Source organism: Mus musculus, chromosome 1, assembly GCF_000001635.26.
Source record: "Mus musculus strain C57BL/6J chromosome 1, GRCm38.p6 C57BL/6J".
In the NCBI taxonomy this organism is placed as follows: Eukaryota; Metazoa; Chordata; class Mammalia; order Rodentia; family Muridae; genus Mus; species Mus musculus.
In genome coordinates, this window is record NC_000067.6 from 180,161,828 (window position 1) to 180,177,034 (window position 15,207).

At 51.8% G+C, this 15,207-nt stretch overlaps 2 protein-coding genes across 37 annotated transcripts in view; one reads left to right on the top strand and one right to left on the bottom strand.

Moving 5' to 3' along the window:
- Positions 1–3,779, top strand: part of Cdc42bpa (CDC42 binding protein kinase alpha) — a 205,528-nt gene extending 201,749 nt beyond the window's left edge. For 17 of the 31 annotated variants that reach the window (XR_001784122.2, XR_001784125.2, XR_001784127.2 and 14 more), the window contains one exon: positions 208–2,484. Coding sequence is in view for 27 of the 31 variants with exons in the window: in XM_017320130.2 (XP_017175619.1) it covers positions 208–339 (132 nt within the window). In the remaining 4 variants the exon portion in view is untranslated. Of the gene's footprint in view, positions 1–207 lie in introns of all 31 variants that reach the window. The other 14 variants (NR_153194.1, NM_001359546.1, NM_001359547.1 and 11 more) reach the window with 3 other exon arrangements.
- Positions 3,411–15,207, bottom strand: part of Coq8a (coenzyme Q8A) — a 30,783-nt gene continuing 18,986 nt past the window's right edge. For 4 of the 6 annotated variants that reach the window (NM_001359269.1, NM_001359268.1, XM_006496962.2 and 1 more), the window contains 11 exons: positions 12,424–12,498; positions 9,737–9,859; positions 8,516–8,601; positions 8,235–8,375; positions 7,806–7,887; positions 7,589–7,682; positions 7,253–7,394; positions 6,946–7,053; positions 6,744–6,809; positions 6,495–6,581; positions 4,787–5,629 (listed from right to left, as the gene is read on the bottom strand). In NM_001359269.1, the coding sequence (NP_001346198.1) occupies positions 5,342–5,629; positions 6,495–6,581; positions 6,744–6,809; positions 6,946–7,053; positions 7,253–7,394; positions 7,589–7,682; positions 7,806–7,887; positions 8,235–8,375; positions 8,516–8,601; positions 9,737–9,859; positions 12,424–12,498 (1,292 nt within the window). In that variant the 3' untranslated portion in view covers positions 4,787–5,341. Of the gene's footprint in view, positions 5,630–6,494; positions 6,582–6,743; positions 6,810–6,945; positions 7,054–7,252; positions 7,395–7,588; positions 7,683–7,805; positions 7,888–8,234; positions 8,376–8,515; positions 8,602–9,736; positions 9,860–12,423; positions 12,499–15,207 lie in introns of all 6 variants that reach the window. The other 2 variants (NM_023341.3, NM_001163290.1) reach the window with 1 other exon arrangement.

A 15,207-nucleotide genomic window follows, 5' to 3' on the forward strand; every position in this document is an offset into this window, starting at 1 on the left:
AACTGTGGCTTTCCAGAAGCTTCAGGCTTCTAATCACCTTTCAATGAAGGGTTCAGCAGTTTTCATGTGTGTGCATCCTCCAGTCATCTCATGGAGGAGCTGTCTGCTGACACGCATGGGTGGTTGGGTTGTGGGTACTGGAGAGGCCTGGGGCAGTGATTGTTCTCTGTTCCTTTGCTTCTCACCAACGCTTTGTTTGTTTTGCAGGACTCTGATTCTCCAAGGCATTCCACAGCTTCCAACAGCTCTAACCTGAGCAGCCCCCCAAGTCCCATTTCACCCCAAAAGACCAAGAGCCTCTCCCTGGAGAGCACAGACCGCGGGAGCTGGGATCCATGAGCCCAGGACCGGTGACTGCAGGCAGGGACTCTGCACTCCCACTCCGACAACGTGCCTGGCAGCAGCCTTGCCTTCCGCACTGCTGCAATGGGGATTCCTCCGCAGCCAGGCCCGCTTCACCCTCCCCTCAACCCCCAGGTAGCTTCTGTAGACAGACTGCGCAGACGCAGCGCTAAGAGTAGACCGGTTGTGTTCTCACCGTAGCCCTCACGTAGCGCCCAGCAGCCTCCATGAGCGTCAGCCAACTGTTGCCAGGAAGTAAACCCTCACGAATTAAAACAATGCATATTTTACTACAATACAGAGTTTAAATAAATACATAGATGTAGAAGTTAAATACTGAATGTAAATAGTCAAAGAAGCATCTTGTGTTTGATGAAAGATGGATGCGTATATAAGAAAGATCATTTAATTTAAAGAAATGTGTTGTTTCTTGTCTGTTTCCCAGCTATGTCATATACAGGGTAGAAAGGCCTCAAGTGACACTGTAAAGAGATCAGAAGTCAGGTCCCCATGGTGTCTCTTCTCAAGCCTAGGCAGGCTGAGGTCACAGGGAAATCTAAGGAATGTTTGGAGATTAGTGCCATTGGTGGGATGTGACCTGAACACCACCGGGGGTGGTGAAGCCACTCCAGAGGCTCACTTGCTCTGAGGCATCTTGCCTCTGGTTCTCAGACCATGTCCCCCACTTACAATATTTTGGTATCTCGCACAGATGAATGTGAAACAATTCTGCCACCTTCCAGCCCTTCCCATCCTAACGGGGAATTCGTGGCTTCTGAAGATTATGGGATGGTCACGCAGCTACTTTTCTGTCCCTGCCAAACCTTGCCCCCTCTAGGTTGCAATGAGGAGTCTCTGGATTAAGCACAACTTCCCTGTTGGTTAAGGGTAGTTTTAAACACACTGCTGGGGACAGGTCTCCTTACTAAATCACAGAAAACCTCAGAAGCATAGGCTTGAATGGCCTTGACCAAATATGCCTTCCCACGTGAGGGGACGGTGGGGCTTGTGGTGTGCTGGCCACCGTGGACTGTGAGCCAGCTTCCCCTCTGGATATCTACTGCTGCACTTGTCCCAGGAAGCATGAGGAGACCACAGAGTCCTCTACTCAGACGTCCTCCAGCTACGCACACAGGAGGGGACAGGTGGAAACTAGTGCTCATGACGTAAAGAGGCCCTGCCTCTCTTAATCCTCTCCTCTTCCGGGATGGAAAAGCCACCATTTCTCCCCACTTTAAGCCACATCTGAAATAGATCTCCAAGCTGACCTTTACACAGCTGCCAGGCCCTGCAGGTCAGACTCCCCAGGCATGCAGCTTTATGGGGGTGTTAAGAGAGTTGAGGGTGGGCTGGGGTCTTTGTAAGCAGCAGCTTTGACAGACACTCTGGAGTCTGGAGTGAGCAAGGGTTTTTTGGGGTGGGCACTGTGTCACTCTATATTTATCCTTTTGGAAACAGATCATATAAAAATAACTTGTGTACACCCAAAAACAAGGGTCAGATCTTTAGTTTGGCCAGATCCCTATACATCTGCTTCAACTTGACACTTTGCTTGAAAGAGCTGCCTCCCCTTCCCTCCGTCCTTTCCCTCTTCTTTCTCCTTCCCCCAGCAGAAACCTGACCAGGCTGAGACACGCTGAACTCTACCCTGAGCCTTTGGTTTGTAGCTTTGACAACCAATTGTGAAGTTGCCTACAGGTGCTTGTTTTTAAAAGAACCCTTTTAGAATCAGTCTAAACCTCTACATCCCCTAAAGTCCGGCTCCACACAGTGACTTCCACCCCAGCTCTGCCCCAAGGAGCCCTGTGGATTTGGTGGATTTCCCACTGCTGTCAAAGAACTAGCCATCCCAACAGCAGCCCTGCTGGCCCAGAGTAGAGGGTGGGGTTCCAAAAATGACTCTCTTACCAGATTCATCCAGCCTTCTGTGAAGAGTATTCCTGTCAGAAACTGGGAAAGGATGGAGAAAGATGACTAGTCGGTTTCCAGGAGACAGAAACAAAGATTCCTCAGAGCAGTCAATAACAAAGATTAGAGACAAGGCCTTAGGTTTAAGCCTTTCTTGAGATCGCTCCCCCTACCCCATGGAAGGTATTTGAAAGTGTGTGGCACCGGGAATTTATCCAGAAATGGAAAAAAAAATACATTAAGAGACATTTCTGATATAGTGTCTATGGGTTAGTACTTGGTGCTATGTCCAGCCTGTATGCTATTTACCCTTTGAATTCTGGCTAATCTGTTATGTGAGTTTTGGGTGGGTATACAAAATATATTACAGGGTTTCGTTTTGGTTTTGCCAAAAACAAACGCCTTCCTATCAGAGATTGTTAAGCAGATCATATATATATATATATATGATTTTTTAAATTTGTGTACATACTCCCTGTGCTTAGCCATTTGTGTTCTTTCCCAGTGAGCAGCTTTAAGACAGGGGAATAACTGCAAATGGCCTGTTAGGCTTTCCACTGAATTCCTATAGCTAGGCTTAGAGAAAGCATCTGGAATTCCCGTCATTCCCACCAGCCCTTCTTCAGCTACTCCTCTTTCATGTTAAAATCCTGTCATTTTGTTAATTTAGTGGCCGCGTTTATTTCCAGGCAAGTTCAGCTGCCTTGTGTGGGTCCTTGGGTGTCATTAAAGAGAAGCCAGAGCAGAGGGGCAGCCTCCGTTCCCAGGGCAGCCACCACAAATTTAATTCTCCCAGCTCAGCACATCTAGCTGCCGCCCACCCAGCCCACCCCCAATACAGGTGCACTTAAAATGGCTGACACCCTGCTGTAGGTCCTACTCTGCCATAGCCCAAGGCCACTGTCCCCTTCCAGTTCCACCTGGCCCCACTGCACAGCATTTCCCTGTACCCTTGGAGTGGCTCCTACCTTGTTGGAACCTTCAGTCTTCACAAACCCAGTTCCTTGCAGAGCCCTGCTACAGTGAGTGTGTCTCCTGCTAGCGCCAGCACCACACTCTCCTGTCCCAGGGACAGCATCACACAGAGCCCTACTTCAGTTTTAGGAGACTGACTGTCATCAGTCAGCCTTGATGCCATTGAAAACAAAATGACCTTATTTGATAGAATAACAGCATTTATTTTATAAATTTTTAGGATTTTTTTCTCATTGTAATATTATTGTACAGTTTTGCATGGCCTCAGTGTAATCATTTTTGTTCAGAAAATTATGACCTGTGTGTGTGTGTGTGGAAGGGAAGATACTGCTTTGGCCTCTTAGCACTCATTTGGTTTGGTTTTGTCCCTAGATGTCCTAGGGAATTTCCTGACAGTATCTGCTACCAAACTATAACATGGATTCTTTTGCACAGAACTATTTAAGGTGGGGTGGTCAAAAATGTAACAAAGGATTTCTCACCAATATTTTATGTTGGTATCACCTAATTAACCAGACTTTGATGTTCTGCAATAAAATAAGGAACTGTCAGCATTGAGTATTCTATTTCTTCCCGTGTGGAGAGTGTGAGGCATTCTTGGCTCGCTGATCTCCCTCTGGACCTCTTCTCTATCCCAGAGGACACAGGTCGGTTTGATCGGGTCCTGGAGCTCAGGTAAGAATAACATTCAAATCCATGGAAGTGCTCAACTCCCTTTCTCTGATAAGAACTCCCCGGGCACTGCTTTAGGCCCCCAGGGCACACTCCACTGGCGCTTGAGACTCGGGGTTGTCTGTCTGCAGCATTAACGTAGGAGTTGGATCTGTTCTGTTAGAATGGTGCAGCTGACACACAGGCAAGGTTGGGTGACCTTATCAGAGACCCCAAACCTGCAACTGAAATCATCACCCTCTTAGCCATTGAGACTCTTTCAGATCTTTCAAGTCGCACTGGGCCTCCAAGGCAGCATCTGTGAAGACCAAGACTTGGCAAAAATTCCACAAAGAAATGGACAAGAACACCACGCAGTAAAACTTAAGCTCGGTGAGCCTAGTGTGGTGCAGGGGTGGCAGTGACCCAGGCCCCTAGCCAGGACAGACAGCATGCATGGGTTGTATGGGCACACTGTTCCTGTCCCAGATCCAGATCTCAGTGTCTGTTCTGTAGCCACTGAACCCCACAAGCTGTTTTCTCTAAATGCCTAAGAAGCTTGGTGGCTTAAACTTGTGATCCTAATTACTTGGGGTGAGGGGGAGTTAAGCAGGAGGATTACAAGTTCAAGGCTTGCCTGAGCAACTTGATGAGATCCCATCCCAAAAGTAAAAGGGCTCAGGGTACAACCAACCGGTGGTAGAGCACTCAAGTCACTCTGCAAGGCATTAGGCTTAATCTCCAGTGCCATTAAAGTCCTGAGTCAGAGACACACATACATGGAAATGCTTAATATCTGCCTATGTTGCCATGTTCTGTCCCCATCAAGAGCAAGAGACAGACAAAGACCACACATCCAGGTCATAAGTGGGGCCACCTCCTTCCCAGGATTCACGGAACGCATAGGAAATGGCAGTCCCCAACGCACTTCTTTATTGAACGCAAAGGTATGAATGTGTAATTACAAGACATACAAACAAAGAGCCTGTGTCGCTCCCCTGGGGTGGGGTGATAGCTCCCTCTCCTGGGGCATGCTGGAGCCCTGCTGCTCATCCAATGTCAGCCCTGCTTTTAAAAGGGTCTGTTGTCCATGCTGAGACTGAGCTAGGGTGGCTACCCTGCTGTCCTGAGCTTCTAGCTCCAGGCCACAGGCTGGGGTGGCAAAGGGCAGGGACATAAGCTCACCCAGAAACACACAATTCATTCCCATGGCCAACTAGACCCCAAAGGTGGCTGTGTTGAGTTTAGTACTGCATTGCTCCTGTTCCTGGTTGTACATCCACAGCAGGGAGGAGATGGCAAAAGAAGCCTGCCTTTTTGTCTGGACAGTACAGAAGCAATAGGAGGGTCTACGCAACGCTCTCTTCCTATTCATAGAGGCCGTGGCTCCCTTTCAACGTCCTCCCTCTGCTTGACTGAGCCTGAAGGAGGGCATGGCCCCTAGTTAGCCTGGACCACACCTCACCTACTGCAGCCCAGACTTCATCCTGCAGTAGTTACTGTACGCTTCCTCGAACATGGCCTTACAGGGGAAGCGGGCCTTCAGCTTAGAGCAGATGAGGAAAGAGCCACCCATCTTGCGGTGCAGAGAGTAGGTCTCCTCTGGGGGTGGGATGAGGCGGTGCTTCAGCATGACGGGAATCAGGTTGTGGATCTTCTCAGTAGTGCTCTGGGTACCGAAGTCGAAGGGCTCTTCGGAGGCAAAGGCCTCCCCCAGGATGAGAATAGCATCCAGGTGAGCATCCTCCATGGCCTGCATCAAGAGGAAGGCAGAGATGACTGGGTCAGAAGCCCCAGACCCATCTCCTGCCACAGCTCTCCATCTCAGTACCCAGTTCTAGGGTCCGAAGGACATCAGAGGTGACAGAATGATGTTGGTCGTAAACCGTGTCAACAGGTAACTAACGTCAACCCTCAGGAGCTGAGCAGACACAAGACCACGTGTGACACACAGTAGAGTGCAGGGGCCTTCCTTCCTCTCACAGCATCCACGTCTGTCTTTACAAAGTTGTTCTAGCCAAAAACACAGATCACAGGATAGGCACTACCGGGGCTCAGCCACTGTGGAGATTGTGGTGGGAGCCTGCCTAGTTCCTAGCACACAGCAGTAGTCACCTGCCAGGCACAGGATGCATGAGAAGTAACTGTCACCAGCAGAGCACTGGAGGGACAAGGGGCACCCAGGTCTGCGACCAATCAACCCAGCTACACAGAGGAAGCAGGTGGCAGACCGTGGGAAGGATATGAAGGAGGGCCATCCATCCTGATGGAGCACTCCTGCTAGGCGTGAACCAGAAGGTCAGGGAGGGTCAGCTCTCTGACAGCTGCTGGGTAGAAAGGTTCTCGAGGCCTGGATTCTCTGTCCATCCAGCCAAGTCATCCCCTGCCTCTTGGTGACCAGAGTGTGCAGACAGCACCAGTTAAGCCCTAAGCAGAACAGTCCTGCTCTACCCTACATACTTCTACTGCAGCTTTCAGAATGCTGGGCCTACAGAGGCCTTCAAGGGCCCACACCGGACCCCCAGGAGTAGCTGGTTCTTAGGTACCAAAAGAAGACACAGTGGTTCCTACAAGAAGCTGGGCCTGAATCTCCCAATAAGCCTGGGTGATTCACTCACCTTGACCTCATAACCGGTAAGGAACTTCATCTCTATGGATTTCTTTAGCACTGCCTCCCTGTCCTGGTCAGCAGCGGCCCGGATGACCTAGGAAGAACAGAGAGCTCCAACCTACCCTACCACAGTCCTCCCAACCCCTGGCCTGGGATCAGAGCCAGCTACATGGACCTGACAGGCTGTGGCCAGCTCCAGATGGCTCTCCCACACTTACAAGATATACATAGGCCAGGGCCCCATTCCTGTTCTTACCTGAATGTAGAGGTCAGTAAAGGATCTGTCATATTCTCTAGTTGCGCCGAAGTCCAGGAGAGCCACCTACAGATGGAGACACAACACTGAAGCTTCGCCCTGTGGTGCTGGTAAGCACAGAGCAGAGAGAAGGAGGATTTCTTCAGGGTAGGAGCCCGGGTCTCTGCCGAGAGCCTTCACATGAGGCTCAGGCTGGGCTTACCTTGTGCTGCTGAGGGTCATAAAAGAAATTGGACCAGTTGGGGTCAGTCTGCATGACATGGAACTCAAACAGCTCTCTCAGGCACAGCACCAAAATGTTGTAGCAGATCTGGAGACAGGATGGGGGCCCAGGTGAGGCAGCACAGACTAAAGGCTTGGCCTCCTGAATCCCACCCTAACTGCTCCCGGTGTGCAGCCCCAAGAGAAAGACGCAGTCACTACCCCTTGTCCACCCCCCAAGGAAGGGCTTAGGGTCTCTGGTCACACCATTAGGTTCCCAGCACAGCAGTCAGGACACTAGGGCGCACCTCATTCCTCACTTCCTGGCTCAGCCCTTCTGCCTGGTCCAAGGGGAAGCCTGATATGAGCTCTGTGGTCAGCACATGGGGACTGCACAACTCATCCACAATCTCAGGCACATAGAAGAAGGGATGGTCCTTCAGCAGTTCCCTGTGTGGAGAGGGAGCTCACATCCATCTTGACCCCACACACACCCCAAATGGAGAGCCCACCACGGGGAAACCTACTCTGTAGTGGGGAGGATATGGCCACACCCTGGTCCCAGGGCCATCCACCCTTAAAAACAGATATGCCTGCCCTCTTGGGTGCCCCTCAGCCTCCCGGGGTCCTCGTGAAAGCCGCACCTGAACTTCTTGGCATAGGCAGCCTCCCGCTGGTAGTCACACTCAAGGGTAAGCTCCCGTCTCAGCACATCAATCAGGTGCTCAGGGAACAGGCCTGTGGCAGAATCGGGGCATCAGGTGGGAGAAGGAGCTCTGTAGGGCTTTCCCCTGGCATTCCCGGAACCAAACCCAAGTGCCACCCACCCCTCCCACACCTCATGCCACGGCCCAGCCTGACCTTCTGGAAGCATGTTACTCATGTTCAGCACAGCCATGAGGTTGTTGACGTCACTGTTAATGCTCTGGGCCACACCAGGGTACTGCAGGGAGAGAAAGGACATTACCTGGGGAGGCAGCAGGGCAGGCTGTCCCTGCTCATTAGTGTCCCAGCCATATCCGGCCAGCTAGGATGCAACAGAGCCAAGACTAAAGGCTGTTCTCCATTCTCCTCATCCTACCCCAGAAAAAAGCTGCAGGCTCCAGCCTGGCCCCCAGGAGGCCATCCTGCACCAAGACTGTCAGAGGCAGCTCTGTACCCCTAACTCATCATCTAGCAAACACGCTCCTAGCACCCAGCGCAGCCAGTACTAAAAACTGAAAGACGGTGTCTCCAGAGACCTGTAAGGGCCCACCCTCAAGTCCTGTGAGGACACTCAGAGGCATCTACCTGGATCTTCATGGCCACCTCACGGCCACCCTTCATGCGGGCCAGGTGCACCTGCCCTATGGAGGCCGCTGCAAAGGGCCGCTCTTCAAAGTACTCCAGCTTGTCCCTCCAGTGGGGGCCCAGGTCGCTGTTGAGGGTTTTCTGGAAAGAGGCCAGGGAAGACAGGAGTACACGCTGGTTACCTGGGCTACCCTGATATGCACCCAGCTTGCCCCACAGCTTGCTCCTAGATGCCCAGGGTTGAGCAGTGGTTCCCCCAGCCCACCTCCTGCCAGCCTCACCGTCATCTGTTTCAGTGGCATGAAGTCAGCACTCTGCCTCACCCGCTCAAAGATCTTGGCCAGGTGAGGGTTGATGAAGGCATCATCTGGAAGACAAGAGAGGTCAGAGTGGGCCTTCTGTTAGGGATGTACACAGGCCAGTACACAGGGCTGCCCAGGTACCGTGTGTCCATGTGGCCTCCTGGGTAGAACAGGGCCATTAAGCTTTACCCTCTGTTATCCTGGGACCTGAAACTCAACCAAAATGACAGCCTCAGCCTCAGCTTCCTCCTGGCACACAGACTCCAGACCAGGACTGTAATGGGGGCAGGGGTCTTTATAACTAAGAGAGATTTAAACTGCCCATAATCTGACTGTGCCCTTCCTTCCTGCCTAATGTGGCACTGCATGGGCCATCATGAACACACCTGTGGGTGGTTTAAGTGACAATGGCTCTTGTAGCCTCATATATTGAAATACTTAATCCCTGGCTGGTGGAACTATTTGGGAAGGATTAGGAGATGGGTCACTGGGAGTGGACTTTGAGGTTTCAAAAGCTCAAGCCATTCCCAGTTAGGTCTCCTTCTTCTTCCTTCACCTCTTCCTCCTCTTCTTCCTCCTCCTCTTCCTCTTCCTCCTCCCTCTCCTCTTGTTTCCCCCTCTCTGCCTCATGCATGTAGATCAAGATGTAAGCTCTCAGCTACTGCACCAGTACCATGGCTGCCTATTGCCATGTTCTCCACCATGATGGTTTCATACTCAGTCTCCTCCTCTAAGTTGTCTTGGTGTTTTACCACAGCAATAGACAAACAACTATGACAGTGCCCTCCCCTCCCCATGTGCTTGCTTTTTCAAAAGCCCTGGGAGTGTAAGCACCATTTAGAGCTACTGCAGAGCTCAATTCGGCTCCTCACCCTTGCTCTGCCAGCCTAGTCTCTCCTCCCTGCTCCCTCTGAGGTCACACACTGGTCCCCAAAGCCAAAATGCAAGCTCCTCTACTAGTTCCCAGTGACCAATAGAGCAGGCAGTGTGGCAGGACCAGGCTGCCATGCTTAGAGACTGCCTCTCAGTTTCTCAAAACACCCACCCAGAAGCAAGAAACATGCCCCTGTTTGAAGATGACATAAACATCCCCATGTCCCAGACTGCCACAGCAGCTCTGTTAACACACCTTGCCACTCTGCCCGCCACTACCCCCACCTGGATATCCCCAGCTGGTGCAGGACTGAGCCCTCCACTCACCCTGGATGCTCAGCATCTGGCCCAGCTTCAGTGCGGCCCCACGCACCTTGCACAGTGTACTCACAATGCGCTCTGCATTTGCCTCTGACAGGAAGGGGCTAGAATCCAGCACGGCTTTTTTTCCTATGGGACAGAAGGACTCATCATGCATCCAGGGTTTAGGAAGGGAGACTGGAAGAAACCTTCATGATGCCTGGGCATAGGGACTCAGGCGAAATACACAACTGTTAAGTGTCCACAGAAACTGGAAGGAAATTTCAAATCCCTATGCATATTCTCTATAGACCTCCAAAGTTAGGGAGGCCTCCCTTACTAGTGGGTCAAGTCTGGCAGGAGGTTAGGAGAAGATAAGCAAGCCTCTACCCTACTTGTCCTGGCTGACGAGTCTCTGGGTCTGTGCACCATACCACATGGGTCTTGGCTGCAGTAAGGACTCTATCGTCAGGGTCAAGGACAGCACAGTCTTTGGGTATTGTTTCTCCCCTCTGCCCCACAGCTTGGCACAGCCAACTGGCCCAAAGACAACCCCTTCTAGGACACAGAGTGGTAGCAACAGCTGGATGATGACTCCAGGGAGCTGGCAGTGCCAAATGCATGCTGCTGCCAGCCATCAGCATGGCCAAAAGGCACTATTGCTTCTGCCCACATGCCAAATCCACCCTGTGGCAAGGGAGGAGCACTAACAGGGGTCTAAGCTACCAGGTCTCCCTGTCCTCCCCAGCCCCTCAGCACCTGGAAGCTCCTTCAGTACATAGCCACGAGCCTGGAAGGCCAAGGGAAGAGGACTTAACAACTGCCCTTGCATCAGGCAAAGCCCAGCCTGCTTCTGGCAAGCCAGAGAAGGGGGCTACCATGGGGAGAAGAATTATAGAGCCCTCAACTGCCAGCACCCAGTGGCAGACACACTGAGGACTTAGGCTCACTCCCTGGTCCAAACAAGAGAACAAGACATGCAGTGTAGGAGGGTCGGTCCACAGAAGTCTAGGCTATTCCAAGACCTACTTAAACCCTGGTGTAGGACCAATCCAGGACAAGTGGGCCCAGAAGGGACCCCGGCAACAGCAGAAGGCAGCACCAAGAGTGGGGCAGCCCTCCCCTGTCCTCCCCAGGTCCTGGGACTCAGGATTAGGAAGACAGGAGTGAACACAGGCAAGGCCACTAATTCTAGGACAAAGGAGGGGAAACTGTCGCTCACCTATACACAAACCATACCTCAGCTGAGCACCATCTCCTGGTACTTGGAGATGGTGTCTAACCCAACTGGCTTTTTCTGGGCGTCTCCACCCCACAGTGGGCTGATCCTCATAGGCTGACATGTCTCCCACCCAGAATGGCCCGAACCAAGCAGGACAAGCCAGAAATATGGTGGTATGCCCAATGCAGGACAGGGTCTCCTGGGCAGAGCTTACTAGCCTGGACAGCAGCTTAAAGATCAGGGCACTGTAGGCAGATTATGAGCCTGAGTAGGTACATCTCCCAAGGCCATTTACTCTGTAATGCCTCAGGACCTACTGGCAAGGCTAAAGGAACCGAAGCCTTAGTCTCTAGAGTCCCTGAAAAAGGACACCAGCTATGCCCTTGAAGGTAGGCTGACCTCTCTCCTCTTAGACGAGGTAGGATGGAAAGTGGTTGGCAGGAGGTGCTGGATCTTGGGAAAGCTAGCTTCTCAACCAGAAAAAACCACGGGTTTCACATCCCAAAGTACTTAAGCACCAGCACTAAAAATACCCACGCTAAATCCCCTGTTCTCTGGTCCCTTCCAAGAACACACAAGGTGTCCATCCTAGGACTGGAGCCTGAGAACCCCGTGAGTGAAGTGCTGTCTGGAGAGCTGGTACACCCCCTCAGGCCCCTCAGACCATGAGTACCAAGAGGTCCTGTGAATGGGTGTGAGAGCTGTGAGGAACCTTCAGGAGAGTATGGGACCAGAACCTCAGATGCACTTGGAAAATCCACCGATTAGGAACCCCTAATGGCTCTGCTGGGTAAACTCCCAGCCATCTACCCTCAGAGAGGGGCTCACACGGCTCCTTCCCCAGCCAGAATCCGAGCATCAGGAAACCCCTCGGGTTTGGTGGGGACTGAATGCAGAACATTCTCTAGATTGTACAGCCACAAGTGGTCACTGAACTTGTGTTCCAGGCAAGGCTGATGGGCCAGATCCTGGGCGGCAGAGAACAGAGGTGGTCTGGTCTTTGTCTCTGGAATGGCCCCAGCCTCTCTGAGCCATGTTCAATGAAGGAATGATACAATACGTCTGTCCCCATACCTATATCCCTACCCACGGGGACAAAGGAGCTTTGCATTTGACCTCGGCAGATCACAATTCATAGGTCCTCGGGAGCAGGGCAGGAGAGGAGAGCAGGAACGAATGGTGGGCAAGCAAGCAAGTATGGAGGTGCACATGCTGGTGGTAACAAGAGTGTGGGCATGCTAAGGGAGCCAGAGGGGCTGGGGGGAGGGGGTCAGCTGGGGCTGAAGGCGGGAGCCATCGCCAATTCTCCAATCCTCCAACTCTCTAAGCAAGTCAGTCTACCAATCACTCAACCGCAGGAACTACATCCACAGGAACTACATTTCGGAGGACTCCTGCCTGAGGAAGCTCTGGGAGGGCATGGGGTGGTCCGGACAATGACAATGATGACCTCACATAATCATCCACCCTTTGTACACAGGGCCCTGCTCACCTGTGGAGTTCTCAGAACGCAGACTCTTCTTGGCAACTTCAGCCAACGCCCCAATTCCCAGACCTACAGCCAGACCTGGAAGGGTAAGAAAGCAGGTGCTTGAGTGGCTGGGACCACCCAGGTAGGTACCAGGCCTGGTGACCAGCAGGCAGGTACCACTGCAATGTACTAACATTCGCTGGGTACTCCCAATAGGGAGTAGGAAAGAACACACACTGGTGGTTGTAGGACAGTCAGCTCTGAGCAAGTGCTGCCTGTGAGTTTGCGCAGCTCTCATCCATCACCTGTGACAACCCACACTCGCGAAAACACAGGCAGACTCCATATTGGAAGGAACCAGCACAAATAGGAAGACAGAGCAAGCCTGGTCTGTGGACCACTTCCTGGAAATACAACTATAGAAGACAGCCACTCACTCAAGTCTGCAAGAGCATCCAGTAGTCTTGAATCACTGTATCGATATGCAACAGGTAGCAGTAAAACCTGGGACGTTCAACAACAGCAAAAACACGGGGTGTCCCAGCTGAAGTCCCTGGGGCCAGAACAGAACCCCCCCCCCCACTCCCATGCTGGCAGCACTGATAGTGACCGAGAACAATAGCCCTTGGGTCTTCCCTCCCAGGAGGTATGGCTGAGGCCAGGCAGAGAGCCTGGGAGTCTGGCTCAGGGCCCACACCTTCCTGGAAGCTCCCTTCCCAAAGGCTGTACAGGACGGCATACCACTCAGAGACGGGGCAAGGGCTATGAAACTCTTCTCCAGTCTTTCTACAATAATCAATGCATTACAGAAAAACGCTGGATTTGCTGAAAATGTATAGAAAGAAATTTAGGCTGTGTGTGGCCACACATGCTGTCATCCCAGCATTTTGGAGGCTGAGGCACGAGGTCTAACATAGTTCAAGGCCACCCAAGGATGCAAAGCAAATTCCAGAATATCCAGGAGTATATATGGTAACCTTGTCTCAAAAAACAAAAACAAAAACAAAAACCAAAAACACAACACTCAAGTAACTTTTTAAATGCTTTTTAATTAAAAGGTAATTCTTTTACACATTTAATACTATATTTATTTGCCACTAGGTGGCAGTGCATGCTCTACTTTGCCCACCTTACCAGCCGTTCCTATCACAGAGGTCACTAAGAGAACCAAAGGTGTCAAGTGCCCACACTCTCAGGTCCAAGACATGGCAGCAAAACAGCTTGTTTATTCAAAACAATCAGGCCCATGGTGACAAAGGAAGTCTCGTGTCAACTACATGCATGACTTTTAAGATTTCTGGAGGCCATTAAAAAACAGGCGAGAAGAAACATGGAGAGTGAATTCTAATGCATTTAGCCCAGCATAGTTAAAATAAAAATCAATGTAAAAATTGAAAGCACTTTCCATCTCGGGTGTGTGCACTGTCTTCAAATCCTGTGGGAAGGCACATGCATTGGACACATGGGGCAGAACAAGCCAAACTGGAAGAAGCCACAGCGACAACCAAGACATGCTGGTGGTGCCCTGGGATAGGGTGCTACTGTGGATGTCTGGTGGGGCAGGCACCAGCCCTTTAACACTCCGCCTACCCAGGCCAGTCTGGATGGCACTGGGCACTGGGAGCCAGAGTCCTAATTAAACATTAACTTCCCGCCAACTGTCTTCCTCGCCCTACCTAACACAATATCTAACTTAGCAAAAGAAAGGAGGACAGGCAGCATTCAGTCACCAAGGTCCCTGTGGAGTCCTTCCAGCTTAGAGACACGCCCACAGAAAAGGCAGACGACATCCAGCCGCACACACAGCAGTCAGAGCCCCCTACACCTACCCCCGGCCGCACAGCGCTGGGTCAAACTGTCCCTGCCTGCTTCTGGGCTCCCAGGCAAAGCACAAACTCTACCACGGGGGTGGGGAGACAGTTATTAAACAAATGCCTGAAGGAACATTCTAGAAAGGAGGCCTCTGGCTCCATCAGTAGCTGCACCAGACCTAGGAGCTGCCAAGAGAGGGGCAGGCTCCTGCAGCAGGCAGACCAGGAGGGAAGAACAAGCTCACCCTACCAGTGATCATGATCTCCCCGGTTCTATGAACCCAGAATAAACTGGCTCCCCTTCATGGGCCTGGTATAATGAGATTCTTGGAATCCCCTGCCCAGCTCAGCTTCACCTAGAACCAGGTAAACCTGGGATAACTAACTCTGGGAAGGGGAATTCCAGGCTGGGATTTTTCTGCCATCTTCAGATACCTTGCTTCTGCACCCAAGGACCTCACACAGCACTGCCTCTTCTACTGTGTGTGTTCTGTGTCTAGAAGGCTTGATCTCCACATGTCACTGAGAGGAGAGAACCACTGTTGGCAGCCTGACCTTCCTCCTGGCCTGTGACGGCACACTGCCCATACACAGAAAGTTCCTAATACTTCTCATTAAAAGTGGTTTTGCCACCAAGGAAGGGAAGTGACAGGGCACAGAACTCTCCCGCAGGCAAAGCAGAGGTCCAGCGGGCCTGTGTCCAGGCTGGGAGCCTATTCTGGGTAACTCAGGAGCCTCACCTAGCCTCCCCATTCAGGTCCCTCTGGAAGTCACCAAAGAAACAGTCACTCCACTCCCTACCAGTCACCACAGGTGGAAAGCAAAGATTTTAACCACAGGAGCCTTCATGAGCAGGCTGGGTAGCATTGAGAGTGGAACAGCAGGCTACCACTCCTGCTGGTGCTGCTCTGCATGGTGAAATCCCAGGGCTTGTTTACAACACGTGGCTGGAAAGGGCCTCTGCATAAGCAACCAGACAAGAGTACTGAGGAAC